The sequence below is a fragment of the Uloborus diversus genome, chromosome 2, assembly GCF_026930045.1.
Source record: "Uloborus diversus isolate 005 chromosome 2, Udiv.v.3.1, whole genome shotgun sequence".
Classification (NCBI taxonomy): Eukaryota; Metazoa; Arthropoda; class Arachnida; order Araneae; family Uloboridae; genus Uloborus; species Uloborus diversus.
In genome coordinates this window covers 43,594,841-43,617,361 of record NC_072732.1, presented here as the reverse complement: position 1 = coordinate 43,617,361, position 22,521 = coordinate 43,594,841, and the positions used below count along the sequence as shown (strand labels likewise).

General features: G+C 31.6%; 2 protein-coding genes across 2 annotated transcripts in view; one reads left to right on the top strand and one right to left on the bottom strand.

Annotated features, from left to right (window-relative positions):
* The window catches only part of LOC129217003 (uncharacterized), a 52,724-nt gene extending 49,993 nt beyond the window's left edge, over positions 1 to 2,731 (bottom strand). Inside the window, exons 1-2 of the mRNA XM_054851231.1 lie at positions 2,664 to 2,731; positions 2,188 to 2,253 (exon numbers count right to left, since the gene is read on the bottom strand). Of these exons, the coding sequence (XP_054707206.1) occupies positions 2,188 to 2,252 (65 nt within the window). The 5' untranslated portion in view covers position 2,253; positions 2,664 to 2,731. The remainder of the gene's footprint in view (positions 1 to 2,187; positions 2,254 to 2,663) is intronic.
* Positions 2,732 to 2,973: 242 nt separating this feature from the next.
* The window catches only part of LOC129217002 (proteasomal ubiquitin receptor ADRM1-like), a 40,674-nt gene continuing 21,126 nt past the window's right edge, over positions 2,974 to 22,521 (top strand). The window contains exons 1-5 of the mRNA XM_054851230.1: positions 2,974 to 3,287; positions 3,499 to 3,615; positions 13,148 to 13,376; positions 17,682 to 17,945; positions 20,386 to 20,421. Coding sequence (XP_054707205.1) covers positions 3,084 to 3,287; positions 3,499 to 3,615; positions 13,148 to 13,376; positions 17,682 to 17,945; positions 20,386 to 20,421 — 850 coding nt within the window. The 5' untranslated portion in view covers positions 2,974 to 3,083. The remainder of the gene's footprint in view (positions 3,288 to 3,498; positions 3,616 to 13,147; positions 13,377 to 17,681; positions 17,946 to 20,385; positions 20,422 to 22,521) is intronic.

The window sequence follows — 22,521 nt, the reverse complement described above, 5'->3', positions numbered from 1 at the left end:
CTAATAAGGTTAAGTTAAATATCATCTCCTCTCTCCGATTGTGCATTGTTTATTTCTTTATTTTTTTACTTGAGCAAAAATGATTTGCTTCATTTTCGTGTTTTATATAGTATTTTCGTATTTTGCGAAAAATGTGATTATAGGAGAAACCCTGATGCATACTAGTCTGAAGGTCCAGTAAGTTTTAGGACTTTTAACGATATCAGCATACGATAAAAATATATTACAAAAATTATACAAAGAATTAACTTCATAAATTACACATTGAATATGAATAAAAGACATTATGAGATAAAACTAATAGCATTCAATGTAGGGTCACACCGGTTAATTATGGGTCACTCTCTTTCTGGGGTAAATAATGGTAACAAACTTTTTACTGTTAAAAAATGTTTTTACAAAAACACTAAACTTTGCTAAATCATCCTTAAACATTCAATTTTCCTATATCAAGGTCAAAAAATATGCAACAGTGAAGAAAATAAGAGAAAAAAAACATTTTCGCACTTCTATAAAAACATCTTCAAAAAAGATCGACTTGGAAAATCGTGATTTTTTTCAAGATTTGTGTCGGTGAAACACTTTTGCAGAAACAATATGGTCGGTGCTGTTTTTTAATAGCAAAAAGTCTAACTTTTCAATGTCTATATATTTTTTTTCTTCTTTTTCAAAAAAGTTGGTGTTAAAAGTATACTGATTTATACCCCAGTTTAGTGGAGTAATTCTGGGTCACTGGGGTATTTCTTAATCAGTATATTTTGAGATGTTTAAATGTTTTTCTCATTTATTTCTATGCGGAAAATATCAGAATTAACTTCAAACTATCATTTTCTGTGCCAAACTCTCTGTAAAAAAAGAAATTTAATGCTCAAAATGCAACATTGTATAATGTATCATTTTCAATTGCTGCTGAAGTATCATGCCCTTTTGGCTAGCAAATCAGTTCCAGATTTGAAGATAAAATATGTCGGACCAAAATAAGCAACAAATTAATAAGAATCCTTAGAGTAACAAATAAGGAGACAACTTCAATAATTATAACAAATCAAACTCTTGTATCTTGTAAGTGCAAAAGAATAAAAAAGCAGAAGAGAAATCAAATGCAGTCATCGAGAAAAACCTTGTTTGCTAAAAAATATAAGTACATGAACAAGCCAATATAGACTATCCCTGAATGCAAAATGAGCTTATTTTGGAATTGTTCATGAGAACGAGAAGAAGAAGGAGAAATTTGCAATAACACAATTGCAAAAACATTTGTGCTTTAAAAATGTTAAAAGAGGGGGCTGCAACCAAACTCGTTCTGTACTTGAACATCAGATATACTTTGTAGTGTGATGATAGCGACAAATGGGAAAGTAACTTAAATTTTGGACAAGAAAAAAGCAGAAATGAATATTCTGAAACAAGGTGTTGGAAATTTTAGTTTGTCGAAGCGAGACATTTCCAGAAGTAATTTGAAATAAGTGCATTTTTTCAGTCTAGTTAATTGAAATTGAAAAGGAAAAAAAAAATCAGTTGATAGAAACATGATTGGTGAAGATAGCATACAAATATTAAAGAAATTTTTTCATGGGATCGTTGGCTTTAGAGCAAAAAGCAATAACCAATTTTAGTCGACTAGTAAGAGTAACACCAAATTATTTCAACTATAATGTGTTATTTCTTTAATATAAAACTTTTTATCATCAAAAAATCTCTTTGTGTGCTAAGAAATGATAAAATAGAATAGTTAATTTCTTTTGACATGGATTACTTAAAAAACGGTAGCGACCCATATTTACCCCATAATTGCCCCAATCAATGGTAATTCTGGGTCACTCATTTAATTTAAAGAAAAAAATAATAATACAATTTTAGGCAAAGGAATTATTTGAATAATTTCTAAATTATTTAAGCTTACTCCATATCAAATTAAATAACTTAATCTTTTATGCTTAAGAAAATATTTGTAATTTGCTGATGTTATGGTTTTTTGACTCATAATTCCCCGTCTGACCCTAATTAATAGATAAACTAGCTTGTTAAAATTGAAAATACATGATCCTTGATCTCTTGAACATTCCCTCTTCAAGAGTTGGAAACACATGATTTCTTGAATATTAAAGACATAAAATATTATCCTTGCAGAGGAGGTTCATTATTTACTCATTTTTTACGCTGAAAAAGATTTTGCAATCTTATTACCTTTTCGATAATTGATCAGTAATGGAAGATTTAGCCATTTTTCCACACTCAGACAATTGATTCATTCTATAAAAGAAATATAAGCACAAGTCAGTCGCAAACAACTAAAAAACTCCTTGTCAATAGTTTTAAAAATTAATATTTTGGAAATAAATTTTGTCGTTCACAGAAATAACATCTATAATAGCATGAAAACAGTAACATAAAAAAAAAGCAGAAAGGCACGTATTGGGCACTTATGTATTAATTTATTGCCTTTTTCTGACACAGAAAGTAACAGAAAACAATATTTTGATTCATAGTTATTAAACATTCATTCATGAGATGACATGTTTCCAGCCTTCCAGATATACTCCTACACTTGAATCGATAAATTGGTTGAATTCTTCATACTTCACAGAAGTAATAAGTTCAAATTCGTTTACAAGACTAAATAAGTGTCATACTTTTATTCCGTGTGGGAAAATACATATTACCAACAACGTATGACGAAAAGTGAAGAACCATCGGTGATTGTCATGGATTATGAGAGTGTGTACACATAATTGTCATGGTGATTGTAAACAAAAAGAGGCATTGCAGTCACAGTTTCATAGATATGCAAGCGCTTTGAAAAAATAAACATATAAGATAAATTACTTATTCAAGCACCTGTTATGCCAAAAACATTTGGAGTACGAATTAAGATATGAGGGTGTGATAGAATATTAAATTAGATGCTTAGATTTGTTTCAAAATCATGTAAACACTATTTGAATTTGCACTGCAAGAATGGCAACTAGATAAAGGCTTTGTCATTCTACTTCGGTTTGTTTTGCAAATTCGCTGGCGAGTTTCTGTGTGACAATTCCTGAAATTTGATTTTCTATTTAGCGCAAAAATTCCTATAATTAAATATGACGAGACCATTTCTTTTTGGTGGGTCTTCTTCCTCACAATCTCAGAATAAATATTTAGTTGAATTTCGGGCTGGTAAAATGACTATGAAGAACATGGTTGTCAGCGCCGAGAAACGAAAAGGTACGATATTTGTGTATCAAGCTGATGATTCTTTGATGCATTTTTGCTGGAAAGATCGAACTTCTGGAATCGTTGAGGATGTAAGTATAAGTGTTTTATTGTTATTAAGAATTTTTATGTTTTTGGCAATAAATGTTGCACAAAAGACACTAAGTTGCTCTTTAAACCATTATGCGAGACCCTTCTTTATTTTTCCGCATTCAGTCTGCAGCACTTGTTACTATTCAACTATCTTACTTTAAAGCTCTTTAAAATCTGTTATTAATTATAATTCGTTACTATTTCTTTAAGGATCTCATAATATTTCCGGATGATGTTGTGTTTAAGAGAGTTCCTGAATGCACTACAGGCCGAGTTTATGTTCTGAAATTTAAATCCTCCTCGAGGAGATGTTTCTATTGGATGCAGGTAGGAATTAGCTAACTTTTTTTTTTTTTTTGAAATTGTTTTCTTCATATTTTTTTAACTATAATCTTTATATCTTTCTCTCAAATACAGTATTTAGAAAAAGTTTTGTAATGATATGAATGAAAAAATAAATTGCAGGGCCTGTGTTAAGGATGTTAAATTGTTAGCCAGTAATTTAGCCAAATTTTGAAAGCCTAAGTTAAAGATTAATTTTAACAAGCATAACACTTTATTTGAAATTGATTTTTTACCGTTTCATTAGCACACAATTTTATTTTGAGTTTGTCCTACCAACACGCAAATTTTTAAATAAAACCATGTGCTAATCAATTAAATAGTTATAGCACAAAAAGTCATGTTGCTGACTGTACATTTGGACAAAATACTGTGAAATGGCCCTTAAACAATGCAGCATACACTTCAGATAAATAAAAAACCTGTTAGGTGGGGTTTGTTTTATCTAGCGTAATTTTTAAGGATCTTTTAGCATAATTGTGAGATTGTAAGGAACATAGCTTATTCTTTTCCTTTGGGAATTTTGGAGAATTTCCTTCTCACCAATATTTTCATGAAATAGGAGTTTGTGTCACTGAATTCATGATTTTATTGCATTAATTTTCTGCTCAGTATTGGAAATTAAGATTTCAAATGGAAAATTTTAATTGCAAAACATGCCTAGTGACTGCTTAGTTCTCTTGGTATAAAAAAAACAAATTGTAAATTATAGACCAAAAATAAGTTTAAAAATATAGGTTACTAATTACTAGGGTGGAATGAAAAAAATGAATTTTTGATTTTCTGAAACAGGTGGCTAAGGAACAAATCTGAAATATTTCATTTTTACGACCTCATCTTGAGTCTGCTCATTTGACTTGAATATTTTGATTTTTTTTTAGATTTTTAAAACTTTTTTGCAAGTATTAGAAATGAAAAAAATGATGACGGGGAGATATTAAATGGCAGAACAAGGCCTAAAATATACAAAGAATTTTTTAAAACTATTTTAGATTATAGTTTCAATCTGGGCATTTCGTTTAAAGTTTAAAGTTAATCAAATTTTCGATATTTTCAACATTTTTGTAAGGTAATATTTCTTTTCAATATTCACTTAAATTTTACCCGAAATTTTTTCTTATCCTCTTGTTATTACCTCACAATGTGCAACTCTTTGGTAGTTCATGTGGACTTAGTAACTGCTTAGGACTCACCACAAGAAGGTGTTTGCCCTTCGAGTCCCACACGTGCACTCCCTTCCTCCCAACTGATGAGAGAAATTGTTTTTTTTTTCATAGATCGGCCGGATATTTCCGTCAAGCAGCCTTGTTTTTACTCAATTTAATCATTTCTTGTGGTCACAGAGCAATTTGGAAGAGGCAGTGACCTCTATGACAGCTCTTTCAGCTGCTTGAGTGAGTGATGGAAGCGCAAAAAGAGTGCTTTCGGAAATCATGTTTAAATTCTTAGCTTCCAGTAATCTCTGTAAATCCTATGTTGTCAAATGACCTTTAGAAGGTGGCTCTGTAACTTTCAATCATGCCAAGAAATGATTTCAAATGTATTATGATGTTTGGGGTCTGAAACATTCTCACTTGTTTGCTGATTTGTTTTCTAGATTAAACGTTGATAATACGTCTTAAAGCCAGTTTCTTTATCTGATCTCTCTTATCAACTTACATAGATAACGGCATATTTTCAGGGTGAGCAAATTATGCATTGTTTTGGATGGATTTGAGTACAATTTTCTGATTTTCCCCAAAGAGATAATTGCCACTCTTTATTTTCCCCTACAAGTTTGTAGCTTCATTAGTACCTTTTGGGTTGCATTTAATCCTATACCAGTCATAAGGACTAAGGAGTAGTGGTAAAATCGATTTTGTAAGGAGACTCTTCGCTAGCACCCTGACCATATTGTGAGACCTGATATGGAATTAGTGATGTAAAATACCTGGGTATTTATTTTTAGGGGTAAATACCCAGGGTAAATACCCAAAATGGGTATTTACCTGGGTATTTATTTCAAAAATTTATATTCAACTAAAATACTTTTCTGTATGTATTCTACTATGTATATATACAGGGTGTTTTATTTTAACCTTCAAGACCTTTATTTTTGCAACCGTTAGTCCTAGATGCATACTTCCAATTGCAAAAATGTTCTAAATCAGATGCAGACTTAAGATATTGAAAATTTGAAGTGAAAATAAAAATGAGTAAAAAAATACAAATTTTAACTTTATACACGGGCACCAGGTCCTCTGACTTATATTTAGGGAAATAATCTCCATTGAAAAAAAATTCCAACGAAAAAAGTTTGACATTAGAACGACTAATATTCACTGAGATATGAAATGCAGCGTTTTGTGACTTACACCACTTTACACTCGCCGTCAGTAACATCTTTTGGGGGAAAATATAGCAGTTAATGAGCGTTTATATAAAATTATATGTGTGCAGAGTGTGGTTTTTTAAATTGTTCGAGGTTTTGCAGTGTGTTTTGCGTATCACGGCATAACATTTGCATGAATTTTTGAATAGAAATAAAAAATGTAAATACCTTGTGTTTTTTACTTAGCCAACCTATCATTCTTCTGAAAGAGTAATAAGTTCTGATCTCATCTTCTGCATGGTCCCTTAAAACTTTCAAATGGAGTACCTCCTTGAGTTTTGATTGCACAAATGTCAAGTTTTTTTGTGTCAGTAAGTTTTAAATGCAGATCATTTCTCTAAATATAAGTTAGGGGACCTAGGGTCGTATAAAAAGTTAAATTTTGTAGTTTTTGACTCATTTTTATTTTTGCTTCAAACTTTCAATATCTTTATTCTGCATCTGATTAGAAATATTTTTGCAATTGGAAGTATGCATCTAGGACTAACGGTTGCAAAAATAAAAGTCTTGCAGGTTAAAACAGAACACCCTGTATAACCAACCATATAAAAAACAATAAATTTTTCCCTAAAACTTGTATTTTGATCACATATGTAAAGAATTATTGTTGGAAACAACTCAGGAAGCTAATATGATATTCACATTAAATGTGTTGGATATGCCTAATCAATGTTGATAGCCAAATTTCACATATAAAAAGCTATTCTGCAAAAAGTAAAAAGCTTAACTGGTTACAAAAAAAAAAAAAACAAGGCAAACATCTTCTCCAATTATGGCATTGAAAAGAAAGATTCTTTGGTTCACGATATGTTTAATTCATAATTTCATTAAGTTTTTCAATAAAAAATATTATAAACTGTAATACATATGTAAGTATCAGTTTTACCAATTATTTCATATTTAGATTTTTTTTAAAAAAATTCTCATTCACTTTTTGCATTTTTTTCTAAAATACCCATTTTTTGGGTAATGTACCCAGGCCTTGGGTAAATACCCAAAAAATATTTACCTACCCGCTGGGCATTTACCCGATCCACATTACTATATGGAATACATAGATACAAGAAGAAGTAACTCAGAATGTCTAGAGACGAACTTTATTTGTGCTCTCCATCTACACATGGCGCAGAGTTGCGTTTCTACAAATACACAAAAAAAAAAACAGCCGACCACCTGTCGACACAAGGTATTATTTTATCTGGCACAACCTTCTAGATAAATTGCTTTACAACAAAATTTGCGTAAATCACAATAAATGAAGAATTGAATAATTAAAAGTAGAAAACAGTTCAAAGTTCTTTTCTGATCCGTTTCACAACACTCCCACCTTTTTGATTTACTTGAATCAAAAATTAACTAATGCTATTTTTAAAACTGGATCACAACTCTAAACGGTACAATTTTCGTACAGGACGAGTCAATGTACCATTTTGTGTTTTTACTTTCACAACTCTTACCCGTCCATCTCTTCTAGTACACAGTTCCTGGATATGCGCGATTGCCCTGTTAATTCGTTTGAGATTTTCGCTTCCGATCAATACAGTGTCCCCCTTACTTAGTCATAAAATTGTTACAAAACTTACTTGTAGTTTCAAACATGAACAATCTTACTAATATTATATATGCGAAAGTTTGTCTGTATGGATGTATGGATGTATGGATGTTTGTTACTCTTTCACGCAAAAACTACGGAACGGATTTTGATGAAACTTTACAATAATATAGCTTATGCATCAGAATAACACATAGGGCAGTTTTCGTCCCGTTATGGGGGGCAAAACCCCCTTAGGGGGGCAATAAAACACAATTTTTGTATAAATTCTCTAATATTGGGATGAAAAAATGCTTGCACATATTTACATTATATGTCCATCGAAAGCTCTGATTTTTCTGCTGAAGATGGCACCTGTTCGAAATTTCTAAGTAGAATAAAAAACGAGTTATGAGCTTTTTAGATCCATGTTCGAAGGCTTTCCTCAACTCAATACAGTATTTAGTGTATCATCTCAACTCCCTGGCGATAGCGACAATTGTTGTATTGTTGACTTTCTTTGCTTTTCGTGATTGTTCAAGGCTTTTCTCAAGTCAAATCTTGAAGTAAGATTTTTGCACAAGATTGGCAAATAATACATGAATTGGCTGATGATTTTCCATTTAAACGGAACTTTAATGTAATTAATAATATTATTATTTATGCTGATTGAACACCTACTCATTATCCAAACAACCAGCAGATCGCCAAAATTTTTGCAGAAAGATTTCCGTAGCTGATGCATTTGGCAGTTTTTTCAACGTTGCTGTTTTTGAAGCCGAAGACTACGTCATAATGTTTCTCAGCTTTCACCATGTAAACAAAATATCGCCAATAAAAGAATTTTCAAAAGACTTTTTTTACTGTGTTAAATAATCCAGCAACTAAATTAGGCAAATCCATAAACAGCACAAAAACTTCCATTAATTTTCCTTTTTGCACAATTTCAAACAATCACCAAATTTTATTACTTATTTTGGTAACATTTCGGATGAAACTGTTTAGCGCCATTTTATGGTGACCAAAAATATCTCAGCATCTGGCGACGATATCTCTGTAACGAAAATTAATATCATATCGTTTTATAAAGTAAGGAAAGAATGGGGGAGCATCATCGAAGGTACCCCGAAACGACTTTTGCAAATTCGGTAAAATCGCACCAAGAGCCACAATGATTGAAATTTCCCGAAATAACTAAAGCAAGTATAAGGGGATTACGAGCGCAGCTACTTTTTTTTAATCACTTCGTACTTCATTAGCCATACAGAGAAGGTTTTAGACTCCATGTTAAAAAAAAAGTATCAACAGATTAATCTTTTTAAACATGAGAAGATTAATTTCATGTTTTTTAAATTTGTATATGCTTAAATATAGTGCTTTCGTTTCTAAATCAATACTACTTTGTTCGTTATACTTATTGCTATTTTAGTTTTATGGGTAAGGCAGAAACTCGATTTTTAATCACTTCAAAAAGATGTGTTTTAAATTCTTTCATTTAAAACAGAAAACAAAAGCAAGTAACGATTTTTTCTAATAATTATTACTGACCCAGGCAACGCCGGGTATTTTTGCTTGTATTTAAAAATTGTCTTGCAAAGATAATTTAAGTTTGTTAATCTCCATGCATTTAATGTCTTAAACTCGAAAACTTAGGCTATACCCATTTTACTCCATGAAGCTAAAAGTACTATAAATTTTTCGTTAATGTTAAAATTTGCTTATTTTTTTAGTTTTCTGTTAGAAAAATTCTTTGATTGAATCCAATTAAAAGTTTTCTGAAACTCTTCCTGTTTCTAATAAGAAGTTTATCACTCGCTAGAACAACATTGTTTTGTGTTCTGAAAAATAAAATTGCTGCTAAGCCCAGTACATAAGTTGCTAGATTTCTCCCCCCCCCCCCCCAAGTCTAAATATTGTCCGATGGCTAAACAGTTTCATCATAATTTTTTCTTTTCCAAAAATGTTTTCTTGTAGAATAAAAACAAGAAAAATGCAACTATACCCATTTTACCTCGGCTACCCATTTTACCCCGGGTCCCCCTATACACTTTCACTATGAAAGTAGCGGGCTCTTTTAAAAATTCAGTTGGATAAGTAGTTGCTAAATACAGTCTTAAGATTCTATTTGCTGAAGTCAACCATCTGTGATGTGAAAGCTTTCCTGAACTTCTGTTTTCTAGCCGGGGTAATTCTAATAAAAATACAGTTGATCAATATTAAATCATTTTTATTGCCAGGATCGAATTGCTCAATGACAAACTCTATCGTCTCAAACTGAACGGTTTCTAAGAGTGGCATGCTGTTAATCTTTGACGAACAGGAGCAACAAATCCTTTCCGTCTACCAGTAGGTCCATCTAGCATATCCACAAATGCCTCAAAGAAAGTTCATTTGAATGCAAATGACCCACTGCAGAGGTCGGCCAGGATTTTCTTCCTGTTTTTTAATTACACCTTTGTATTTTCCAGTGTTTATATTGCATTCCTCAGAGCCAATGCAAACAATTTCAGACATTGTGAGGTTGTTTTCTAAAAAGGGCGCTAATATAGATTTTTCAATGTCTATTGTCTATGGCTTTCCCAGACAACGGTACTGTGTAATCAGGCCCCTTTATTTGAGAAATGTGATCTTAATAAAAGTGTTCAAAAAAAGTTAATCGTTGTTCTGTGCGTTTTGGCATCTTCTGTCTTGTTTAAAAACACATGTTGTCATCAAGTCTTCTATCAATGTATAGGGTTTGTATTTAGGCCTTGTTCTGCCATTCCATTCAATAACCACCCGTCATCATTTTTTTTTCATTTCTAATGCTTGGAAAAAAAAATAAAAAATCTAAAAATATCAAAAATTTCAAAATTTTAAGTCAAATGCACAAGCTCAAGTTGACGTCCTAAAAATGAAATATTTTACAGATTTGTTACTAAGCCTCAAACACAGTTATTGAAAGGTACCCATTTCCAAAAATCAAAAATTCATTTTTTTCACTCCACCCTACTAAGTACCCAATAATCATCTGATGGGCAATTCCATGGTGTCGGACGTAAAAAATGAAGAAAATTTCTCAGTTTTAATTCCATTTACCAAATATAAACTGTTCCAAAATGATCAAATTTATTTACAAGATACTTACTACATCCCACTGAATAAAAAATTATGTTAGTTTTTCAAAATAGATCCCTAAAGTATAAATTAAGAAAATTTAAAGAGTTGGTGTCGGACGTAAACGCACAAATAGTAAAATTGATGGTTCACTTAAAAATGATTAAAAGTCTGTGAATTGGCTTACATTTTAATTTTAAAAACAGCATAATTCTAAAGTACACTTATGATTGAAGCTTATATTACATTTTTCAAATGATATTATAAGGAATAAAATTATTTTTAAAAAATATTTTTAGCTTGGTGTCGGACGTAAATTTTCGGTGTCGGACGTAAATTGTTCATATTGGATGTAAACTATTGCTCTTAAATGTAAATACATAACAATGATTACAGTTATAAATATGTAAATTATAGGTTACATATACTGAAACAAAATTTACCAAGTAAATTCAAAAGTAGGGTTGACTGGGGGAAGTGGGACACTGGGGTAAGTGGGTCACCCCCCCCCCAAAAAAAAAACTGATATATCCATATGGTTTTTATACTTTTTTACATTGATCATGTCATGGTTCATCATAGTGATTAGTTTTGCATATATTTGTGTTAAGTGGAATTTTTTTCTAGGTCAGAGAACTTAGTCAAAAAAAAAAAAAATCTGAACAATATTTTTTGGCGAGTTTAAGCAGCATTTTTAAAAGAAGTGTTTCCCAGTTAGCATTTATTTTTTTATGATCATTAAACATTCATGTACAGTTTAACTTAAAGTGCATACTGCAGTCAGAATTTTTGAGTAAAATATTATTAAAAACTTTTAGAGGAGGGGCCCCACTTACCCCGTAAAATTTTGCTATAAGACGTCCCCACACTATGGGGTAAGTAATCCACCCACCCCTAACAGTGAAGATTTGAAAATCAAAAGCAACTTTGATGAAATATTTGTATTACTGAAATACAAGACAACTATGATGACTTAGTAGGAATTGATAGTTCAGTTACAAAAGCTGGTGATTAGTTATTTGTGAAACTTAACTGAAGGAAAACCATCAAGATTTATATGGGTTGAATGTTGATAATGGTTCTTCCTTAGCCAACTTTACATAGACGCAGTCATTTAGTGTTTCTAATTTCTTTTTACACTTATAGTTTTGGCAAATTTGTCAAAATTGATCTTAATCAACTGTATTATGTTCATTCAACACACCTTTTCTCAAAAAGGGCCCTACTTATCCCTATCAATCCTAAATGTATATACAATAAATTCACTAAGTTATTTTTTATGCATGTTTCACTTTAACTTTGAAATTAACGGCAAAAAAAGGAGAAACATAGTTGAAAACATATGCTATTTAAAGGAATGTAACTGTAATATTTTTTTTACGTCCGACACCTAGATTTTAGTAAAAAATATTCACTTGTTACAAAATGAAAATAGGTTACATCAAAGAGATTGAAATTCTTACTTTGTACCCAAAAATACATGTATGTAGCTTTAAAATTATTGGCTCAGCATAATTAACTGCCCATTTTGGTGTCGGACGTAAAACACTTAATGTACCCCAGAGGAATTCTTTTACAAATCAAAATGAATTATATTTTGACGCATTTTTGTAACATCACCAGCAACACTCTGTATCTTTAAATGGTTATTCATCTCAATTCATAATATTAGCATGTACTTTTTGGAAAAAACAGAATTTCTTTGAGAGTCTCTAAATATGGTTTGAAAATACTCAAGATGTTGACTTTGGTTTAACCTGCTGTAACTTATTTATAACTGAAGTGATCAAATTTTAGACAGGCATTTCAAAATATACAACTCTTTACCTTTAAAATGACACCTCATTTGTTTACATATTTTAATTTTGAAAATTTGATCATCTGGTTGACCTTATCATGGAATTGCCCTGATGTCATGTCACACATCTTATATCATGTTAAAATAGTGCTCATGTCAAGGGTCGATTCAGATCTGAATTGGGTCTGCTGTGTGGCTCCTTTACAAAATTCTGCATCATAAAAATGGTCCATTCTCAAAATTCCACATCGTTAGAGCTGCCCCTTTACAAAATTCCACATTGTAAATGCGGCTCATTTACAAAAATTCGCATAATAAAATGAAAATCAAATTTCAGGGTCGCCCCTCGCCACATCTCAACCCAGTTTTGAAAAAATGGCGACCCCTGAAAATCGGAATACGGAGATTCTCTTGCTTGGACATTAACAATTCCTTTCTTGTACTTCATACTGTGTAATTAAAAGGTTGCACAAGCATCATTTTACCACGCCCATATTTATCAAATTCAAATATAACCTGGGAATTTACAATAATTTCTTTTTCACAAAAATAAAGAAAATTCACAAAAATATTTTGCTTTTCGCAAAATGGGGACCCAAAACAAAAACCTTTGCATGTATTGTAACGTCAAAATTCATGTCTTAAATTTATGAAAACTTAAAAAACACATTGTTTCTGTTATATAATTGTTGTCTCCCATTCTGCTTTTTTGCATGATTAGGAACCAAAAACTGATCGAGATAATGAATACTGTTGCAAAGTCAACCAGTATTTAAATAATCCTCCAGCTGCTGGATCTTCTCGTAGTGGAACTGGAGGCTCTTTGGGTGGGTCCTCAACTCCATCTCAAGGTGGTGGAGGTTTGCAGTCCGAGCTTAGCTCATTAGGGGATGGAGATCTTCAAAATCTGCTGAATAATATGAGCCAACAACAACTTATCCAACTTCTTGGTAATGTATTTAAAGCTTTATTACCAATTATGTTTTTGTATTTTACTAATCAAAATTGTTTACCTTCCGGATGATGCTTTAGATGATTCAGCTGCTACACATTCCTTTAATATGTTATCACTTAGGGTCTGGTGGGGGAAAGTGGTCAATGGGGTACAGTGGTCATTCGTCAAATAAATGGCTATAGCTTGGAAATAAATGTCCCAATGAATGTGAAAATTTTATTATAGAGTAGAGCCGTTAGAAACTACATTTTGAATACAAAGTTTTACAACTGGCAAAATTTTATTTGGTTAAAAAAAATATTTTGTGTGAATATGAAAAGTTTTTAAATTTAAACACCTCTTTTAATTTCCTTGGGAAATTTTGTTTGTTAGAATTATAAACAGATTGACTGCATAGGAAGCTTCCAACATGTCTTAAGAACTCTTACTCATTTGCAGTTAGCTGAATCTCTTTTAGATAATTTTTTAGAATGATTTAAGTAAGATGGGGTAAAGTGGTCATAATATTAGGCTTAACAAATATAACTTACTTCTAATGTCACTTAATCGTTAAGTATAATGCAGATATAAATTAAATATTATTTTCACTTAATATGTATTGTTTTTGCAGTAAACGGGGTTAAATATACGAGTATATGCATATGCATACGCCATATACTCGTGTAGGCACGTATATGCATTCTCATAAATCCACCAATAAATACATATATGGGTATCTGTAAGTATTTTTAATCTATACAGATATACATTCGACTACACACGTATATACTCGCTTATACTCGTATAAACACTTATATACTCAGGTAGACACGAATATACGCGTACATACTCGAGTAGACACTTACATACAAGCATATGATATACAAGTAAACAGGGTGAGTTTAAACTTTTGGGCAAATTATTAAAATGTGTTAGAGGGGAGAATAATAAGCATGAATCATAAGGAACATATGGTCACAAACACAATTCTGACGCGCTACATGCACGCAAAGCTAGAAACCGATGGATGCAAAACAGGTCACACAAATTTATTACACAAAGAAAATTTTACACAAGATTTTAGGTCTCAAAAAAGTTTTAAAGTGATTGATAAAATTTGCGGCCTGCATCTGTAATACATATGCTTTGCAATCACATAGCACTCTCTGTTGCAATAATGAGAGTTTTGGAAAAGTTTCATCTGTCGCTGCGCCTTTGTTGCGATGCTTGTGTTAGAGCTACTACAAGCCGTAACTTTCAACAACTGCTCTAAATATTTCTTAAAAACTAAAATGTTGGGTAAAATCATCTTTGTGTAACAAAATTTCGATTTGTTTAAATTTATCAGTTTCAGGCTTTGTGTGCATGTAGCGCGTCACGGAATGTAAGTTGCTTAGAATTCTTTGCTTCTCACACTCCTTAGATTTTTATCCAAGAGCTTGGATTCATTCTGTAGGCACACATGTATATAAGCTTATATACTTGTGTATACATACATGTACTGGTGTATACACGTAAATGTACGTATATATATCTACACAGGTATATAATCGTGTTTGCACTTATTCATACATATATACTCGTGTCTTACAATATATATATGCGAGTAGACACGTACAAACATGCACTAGGTGTATCCACGAATTAACTCGTGTATACTCGTATATGTGTGCATGTACACTTATATATGCGTATATACGTCTACTAAACACGTATATATTCAGATATGCACAATGTACTCGAGATACAAGTGCATACACGCGTATATACCCGAACCTACACGTGACATGTATATACACGTGACACGTATATCGTGTGTATGCGTGTAGACACGAATACACTCCTGTAGTTAATCGCGTATACATGCTTATATACTCGTGCATACACGTATATACTTGAGTAGGCACGTGCATGCATGTATCTGATGCATACATGTATCTACTCATATATGAACGTGTTTACTAATGTTTACACGTCACGTATATACTCGTGAATACACACATATGCTTGTGCATATACTTGTAACTGAAAAAAATAACCGAAATATACAAATATTAGGGTTGTTTATAATGGTTTTGCATCTATTTTTAACTATGACCATTTTACCCCATGCTATTACCACTTCCCCCACCCCGTGGGGTAAAGTGGTCATAATTACGAAGAGAAAAGAAAGTGTTATAAAACTACTTAAATAAATATTTATTTTCCTAAAACTCAAAGTACTGTGTTCTTTAATAATGCAATGTAAAATAAAAACAAAAAAAGTTTAAATGTTTAAGGACTTTATTGTATCTATTATTCACATAAGTTGAAAACCTACGATTTTATGACCACTTTACCCCACCAGATCCTATTCATTATTCTTTATTACTGTTTTTCTTGTTTTCTTAAAATTTTCTTTTGAAATTGTAACCTAATAGTTAAACTTGCTTGAAGAGAATGGAAAAGTAAAAATTTTCAATCATAATTCAGTGCTATATTGTCGTTTGATCAGTTATTACTGAAGAAAGTAGCTGTTTATTTAAAGTGCTTTGCAATTCAAAAGTTATTTTTTATGAAAATTCTCACTAATATGAGAAACCACTTTGAGTAGTAAAATTTAGTTTTAAAAAATGTATTGTGTACTAGTGTGCAAAACTTCAGGATGAAGCAGATAATTTAGCCTGATATACAGCCACAGAATAGAAAAAATAATCAAGTGATAAACCTGGGAATAATACAATAGGTTGGTTAGTTCTATTTGGTTTGTTGCCTCCAGCCTTCATTGGTTACACTGTGCCAAAAATACAATAGGAAAAGTACATAAAGTGATATAAGAGGAGGTGTCAAATGTTCAACTATTCCGTGGAAATTGTTGCATAGTATATTCAGTATTTTCAGCAGCAACAGCTTGTTGGTACTATCATATGATATTGCCTATAGGTAATCCAGAAAGTGTTAATTGGGATAACTTTGTCCTTGTGGGTCTATAATTGGAAAGGTAAAAGAAGATAAAAGTGGCAAAGCAATATATTGTTCACTGAAGAATGTGAAACATTTGTCATTTGGGAGTCTATTTTGTTGAACACTACGAGCTTCTAAACAAGTTGCCAATTCATGGATGTGCTGTTCCAAGTCTGTCAAAATTAATTTTTAGGACATACGAAAACACTTTCTTTGGATTGAGGGATCTATTTTGCACTTCAACTCAATGGATAAATATCTAGTTGCAACTGCCGAGCCAATCTGCACATAAAGGATAACTTTTGATAGCAAACCACATTGGAGCATAAAGGTTGACGACTTATATTGCAAGAATTATTAAATTTTCAGAAGGAGTTTTCACTGAAACGCACTAACATAGAATTCGATTAGCACAAGTTAGCCATAGAACATGAGACTTTTTGCTAGTCTTTGGCTCTTGCCATGGCAGATTTTCGTGCTATTTTGCGCTTCTGATGAAGCATGTTTTTCTCAATTTCTAAAGTGGTGGGATAAAGTACTGCTGAAGCAATAGCTACTCCAGCCCTATCAAATACTTCGTATCTGTCACATGCCCTTGAAAGCGAATTAAAATGCCCTGCATTGCTTGTAGTAGTAAATTTATGGATATAAGCGTTTGTAGTTTGAAACTTGTGAAGGTCCCTTGAATTGATCCTCACTGCCCATATCCGATAAAAGAGATGCAATGAAATAATGATACTAAAACTGTCATTTTCTTTTTGAGGCTGAAGCTGCAATTTCTCTAACTCTCTCTTGTTTTTTTCCCCCGGACAAATGTTGCATTTGTAAGATAAAGTGTCAAATAGCAATTTACTAGCTTGGCAAAATGATTCTGATTATTTTCTTAATTATTTTCGGATAAGATTTCAAAAAATTGCTGCAGCATTTCAAGAAGTAGATTTTTAGTAGTAGGCAGGGAGCGTTTGACCTTATTCACACATTTCAGCCAATTCTAACACCTAAAATGGCAAGTGTGAATTTAGACCAGTTAGAAAGTTTCATCACTTGTTTTTGTAAACAAAGTAACATTTATTATTATTGCAATCTTACATGGAACATATCCTATTTGAGTAAGGAAATCCAAACTTCAAACTCAATTCGGAGGCAAAAAGAATTATCAGAATGGAATAAAATTTCACACATGTTAGAGACCTTTTAGCACTTTTTTAATCCCCTGCCCCTTAACATTTCGAAAAAAATTTTTTTTTTTGACCCACCCTAGTATACATATTTAAAATGTTTTCTCCTTTTCTAATAAGTGTATAAATATATTAGTTTGTCATTTAATGTGTTGTAACATTGTTAAGTAAATTAATATTGAGTTTAAATCTCATTTTAGGAGGAGTTGGTGGAATGAGTGCAATGCCAAGTTTAAGCAGTCTACTAGGTGCAAGTAGACCATCAAGTGGTCAGTCTACATCATCTAATTCTGAATCCACTCACAACATAGTTGAAACTACGCATCCGCCAAGGACCACGCAAACTGCAACTGTTACAACTGCAGTAACTACTGTGGCCCCACCCACTGTGACTTCAACTCCAACTACAGCCAGTTCATCTATTCAACTTAGTGATTTACAAAATATTTTATCCAGTCTCAGTGGTGAGCTTTCATGTTTCCTCTTGTAATGGAAGTTATTTGAAGCATGTATTGAATTTAAAATTAAAGCCTGCAATGTTTTTATGGCAAAAAAAAAAAAAAATTCTACTTGATCCTTTCTTATTACTTTAGTTCATTGCCCTTCACATTGATTTTCTTTGAAAAAAGGTGTTCCATGTAACCCCAAAATATGATTCTGTAGTTTTTTGTGGGGATGCTGTTTAGTGCAATGTTATTTCTTTTTCGTAAATTCAGTTTCTAATTAGTATTAATGGTTGTTCAACAAAATCGGCTTTTATTTTCCAACATCCCTTGGAATGATTTGCATAATTTTGTTTTCCTTACATTTTCTGTTTGTCAATCATTTTGGATGTTAACGTCAGGGTAATGTTTCATTTTTTGTTTAAATGAATTATTTAAAAATACAATCATAGTACTGTTGGCCCCCCGCTCAGGACCGGATTTAGGGGAGGTCAGGCGGGGCTACTGCCCTTGAGCCTCCACAACAAATGGGCCCCCACAATAAAAATTTTACAAAATATCCTAACTTTCACAGGTCAAAAAAATCGAAAATATCGGATACATACATATATATCAATATATTCAAAGTATCGGATACATTCGAAAATATGATGATCTTTTTGAACCCTGATTAGGGGCCTCCACTCCTTCGTTGCTCCAGGGCCTCCACACTTCCAAATTCGGCCCTAGCCCCGCTTAATCGAATTATCGTCAGTTCCAAGAACTATTATTCTTTTAAACGGGGAAATTTTCTTTATCTTTCTAAACTGACAACACTTGTCTAAAACATTATAATAGTAAGTCAATATAATTAATAAAGGAAATAGGTAATGTTATTGAAAAAAGTTTTTGAAAAAAACTAAATTAGCAAAATAGTTTAATAATTTGTATATATTTACAAGTACGTATGAAAAATATAAAAAGTAACTTACAACTTGAGTTATGAAATTTTTGTTTTGTCACCTGTTTTCAGTAAAATATTTTTTGAAAAATTCCATAATAGTGAGTTGCTTGCTCAAGGTCTTTTGGGGACGCTTTTCTGACTCCCTTTTTTTTACCCTTCCCGGTCTTCCGTGTTTTACATTTAATATTTATCAGTTTATTATCTTCTAAAATGTGTGTATTTCTTTGTGTTATTTAATTTAGTTATCAACTGCCCTGTTTATTTATTTTTTGGAACAGCAAATGCAAAAAAAAAAATTGCATCGAATAGTGGTTTTTCTTTTTTTTTTTTTTTTGATGGAATGTGAATGTTGTTTCTATTGCCTGTTGTTGGCGAAAATGTTACTTTATTTTTTTAAGTCAATATATGTTCTTTTTTAATTTATTCAAAAGTTTTTTCAGCAAAAATGTTTGCGAAAGCTGATCACTATTATTCGATTATATGGGGATATTATTCCATTAAGCAAGGATTTTAACATATTCTATGGGTAAATATTCAGTCACGGGAGGTTTTATTCGTTTATCTGTTACCCGATTAAGCGGGGCTGACAGTAACTGGAAATTGTTATCTAAATCTATGAGAATAGTTCCTTAACTCTTATAGTTTAAAAAGAAATGTGGAAAGGACCAAGGATGAATAAAGAAAAATGGCTATATAGCAACTGAATACATAACTATTAATCTTGCCAAAACACAATTCACATGACATATGTGCCACTTCAAGAGTCTGTCAAAGAATTTTCACAAGGTCTTTTTTTGTACAAAATCAATCTGTTTTGCGGGGGGGGGGGGGGGGGGGGGAATTTTGTAACAACATTTTCAAAATTTATACATGTACAGTAAAACCCCTCCAATGCGTACACTAATGGGGCAAATATTTTTGTCCACAATAGAGGGGTGTCCACAAGACAAGGGTTTAATAATGTTATTTGCCGTGGAATCGGGGAATTAAAAATTGTTCGCTTTTGAGGGGTGTCCATTAGGTGGGGTTTTACTGTACTAGGTATTTAGGCTGATGCAAACTGAATTTAAACTCTTAGTTAGGTGTTTTTGTGGTATTTTTCCTCTTTTCTGTTCAGAAAATCATTCTTAAGGGTTTTCCTAGTATAAAGTCCTTATACTGCATTTTCAGAGAGGTTTATGGCATGATAAAACAAACAAGCAGAATTATTTAAAACAAAACATCTAATTTTAAGTTAATTTATTATTTTACAGAACAAAAATACCAGCATTGCATTTTCAGTTCGTTATTGCAATCCCTTTATTTTATAGCTTTTTTAAATTAAAATTTATTTAATATTTCTTTGATTGAATTGATTCTAAAAAATCTGATTAACATTAATGTGACTTAAACCTTTTATAAAATAATCAATTCATATTGGTTGCATGTAAAAATTATGGTTTTATCTTGAAAATTCCTGCAAATAATGTCTTGGTCTCTAAAAAGTATTTGAAAAACTTCTTATATTTTCTTTTACAGTTCCTGCTCAAGCTGAAAATGCATCCAAGCCATCTGGTAATTATTATGTACCTTAAGTTCTACATTAAGATATGAAGCATTAATAGTTATACCATTTTATGTTGTTCCTCTTAAGGTTACACTTTATTTCTGTTATCAGTAAACAAATGCTTAGCAAGAAGTATTTCATAAGCTATTCAGAATTAAAATGATGAAATCTGATGTCGGAGAAGTGTTATCTCTAGAATTACGCACATTTAATTAATTCAGTTACACATTGCATTTTTCCAAAAATTCATTGAATGCTAAGAATTTCGCTTTTCAAATTCCCAGAAATCTGTTTCTATGGTTTTATCCTTTAAAAAATAAATACTGTTGTACCAGAGATATTCCAAAAAGTATTTTTGTTCAATATTTTTAATATTGTCTATTTACTATTTATGAAATGTTAAATAATGTGAAAAACAAATAGCAAATGTTTAAAAATTGCTGATCAATTTCAGCAATGCTTTATGATTACACAAGCCTACTTTCTATATTCAAATGGAAGAATAAATGTTTCTTACTTTAAATAATCTTTCTGCATCCTGTACAAAAATTGGATTTTCTTTTCTTATTTAAACTATTGAGTTACTTTTACAATACAAAAAAGTAAGATTTGTTTTTATGTTCATTAAAAATTAAAGCTAAGATATTGAATTTATTTGAAAACATAAATGCTCTAAATTAAGCATTATATTTATCATTTGAACAACCACTGATATTAAAAAAAAAAAAAAACCAAGTGAAGTAGCTCCTGGCGAGTACTCTGATGCTAAAAAGCTGGTATTCTTTTTTTTATATTTTCCACTAGGAATTAAAATTATTAATTAACATAACCTGCTTCTCCCATTTTTCAAGGAAGACTGCCGTTTTTTGCCCCTTTCTCCCAGTTTTACGTTTTAAGCATCACTTTCTCCCCTTTTTCCTTACATCAGTTCCTTATTTCAGTTTTCCGTAATTTCAAGATCTTCATCTGTAAAGTTAAAATTGTTCTTCTAAAGATGGTACTGCCATAACTTCTCAACCTTTCTAAGATCCAATGGCACCACTGTTCTGTACAGTATATCATATACATATAGACAAAGGCTTATACAATTTTGTGTAATTGGGCAATAATCTTTTCGCTTCTTTTTCTGGAATGTTCTTTCTTCGATAATTTCCTCAATTGTGCTGTGTGCAAAGCCTATTGAGCTAAAATACAAAGGTATTTTCATTAATTCTTGTTTCAGCCTCCCCCCCTCCCTCCTGCAACAAAAAAAATGCGTTTAAAAAAGAAACTATTTTTTTTTTATTTGAGATGTACTGCTGTAGAAAGTTTTGTGATGACTTTTTTTTTTTTTTGAGTGATTTTTCCTTAGATTTGACATTTGGTTTCGCAACTTGTATTGCATATTTGTTCAGTTTATTTGCGTAGTTAAAATCAAAGTGTAGACAGGGTGGCGACAGATCAGGGAAATCAGGGAGATCAGGGAAAAATCAGGGAACTTTATTAATCAGGGAAAAGTCAGGGAAATATCAGGGAATTTTGAAAAAATTACAAAAAATCAGGGAAAATTAATTTTAAGAAGAAAAAAAAATTTTTTTTTTTGCTTTACAAAATTAAGTACTCTAATTCCCTACGTATTTCCCGTCAATTATATGTTCAAAAAAAAAAAAAAAGTAAAATTAATGAGGAGCGATTATACACTGCCGCATATTTGTGCATCTTTTTTCCTCAACGTCAAAGTATTGAATCTTACTTATTAACCACAGGATGAACTTCCTAAGTTTGCTTCTGTGTCTGTTAGGTTGTTTATTTTACCTAGCTTGAAATTTCCTTTTACGCTTTCAATGCTACATAAAATAAACAACCATACAGGCAAAGAGGAAGCCTTCATTAATGCCTGAGCTCCTTTGCCTTTATTCCATTCTCTCGAAGTAATTAGCGGATTGTAATCACGATTTCAAAAAAGAAATCTTTGGTTTTTGAATTAATACTATAAAAGCTTAAAAGTTATTACTTCTTCGTGTTTTTAATTTAATTGCTAAAATTGAACTTTCAATATAACAAAAAACTTTGTATTTTTGCTGTTATACTATTTGTTGTCACCGCAGATTATAAAGGTTTTCTTTTCT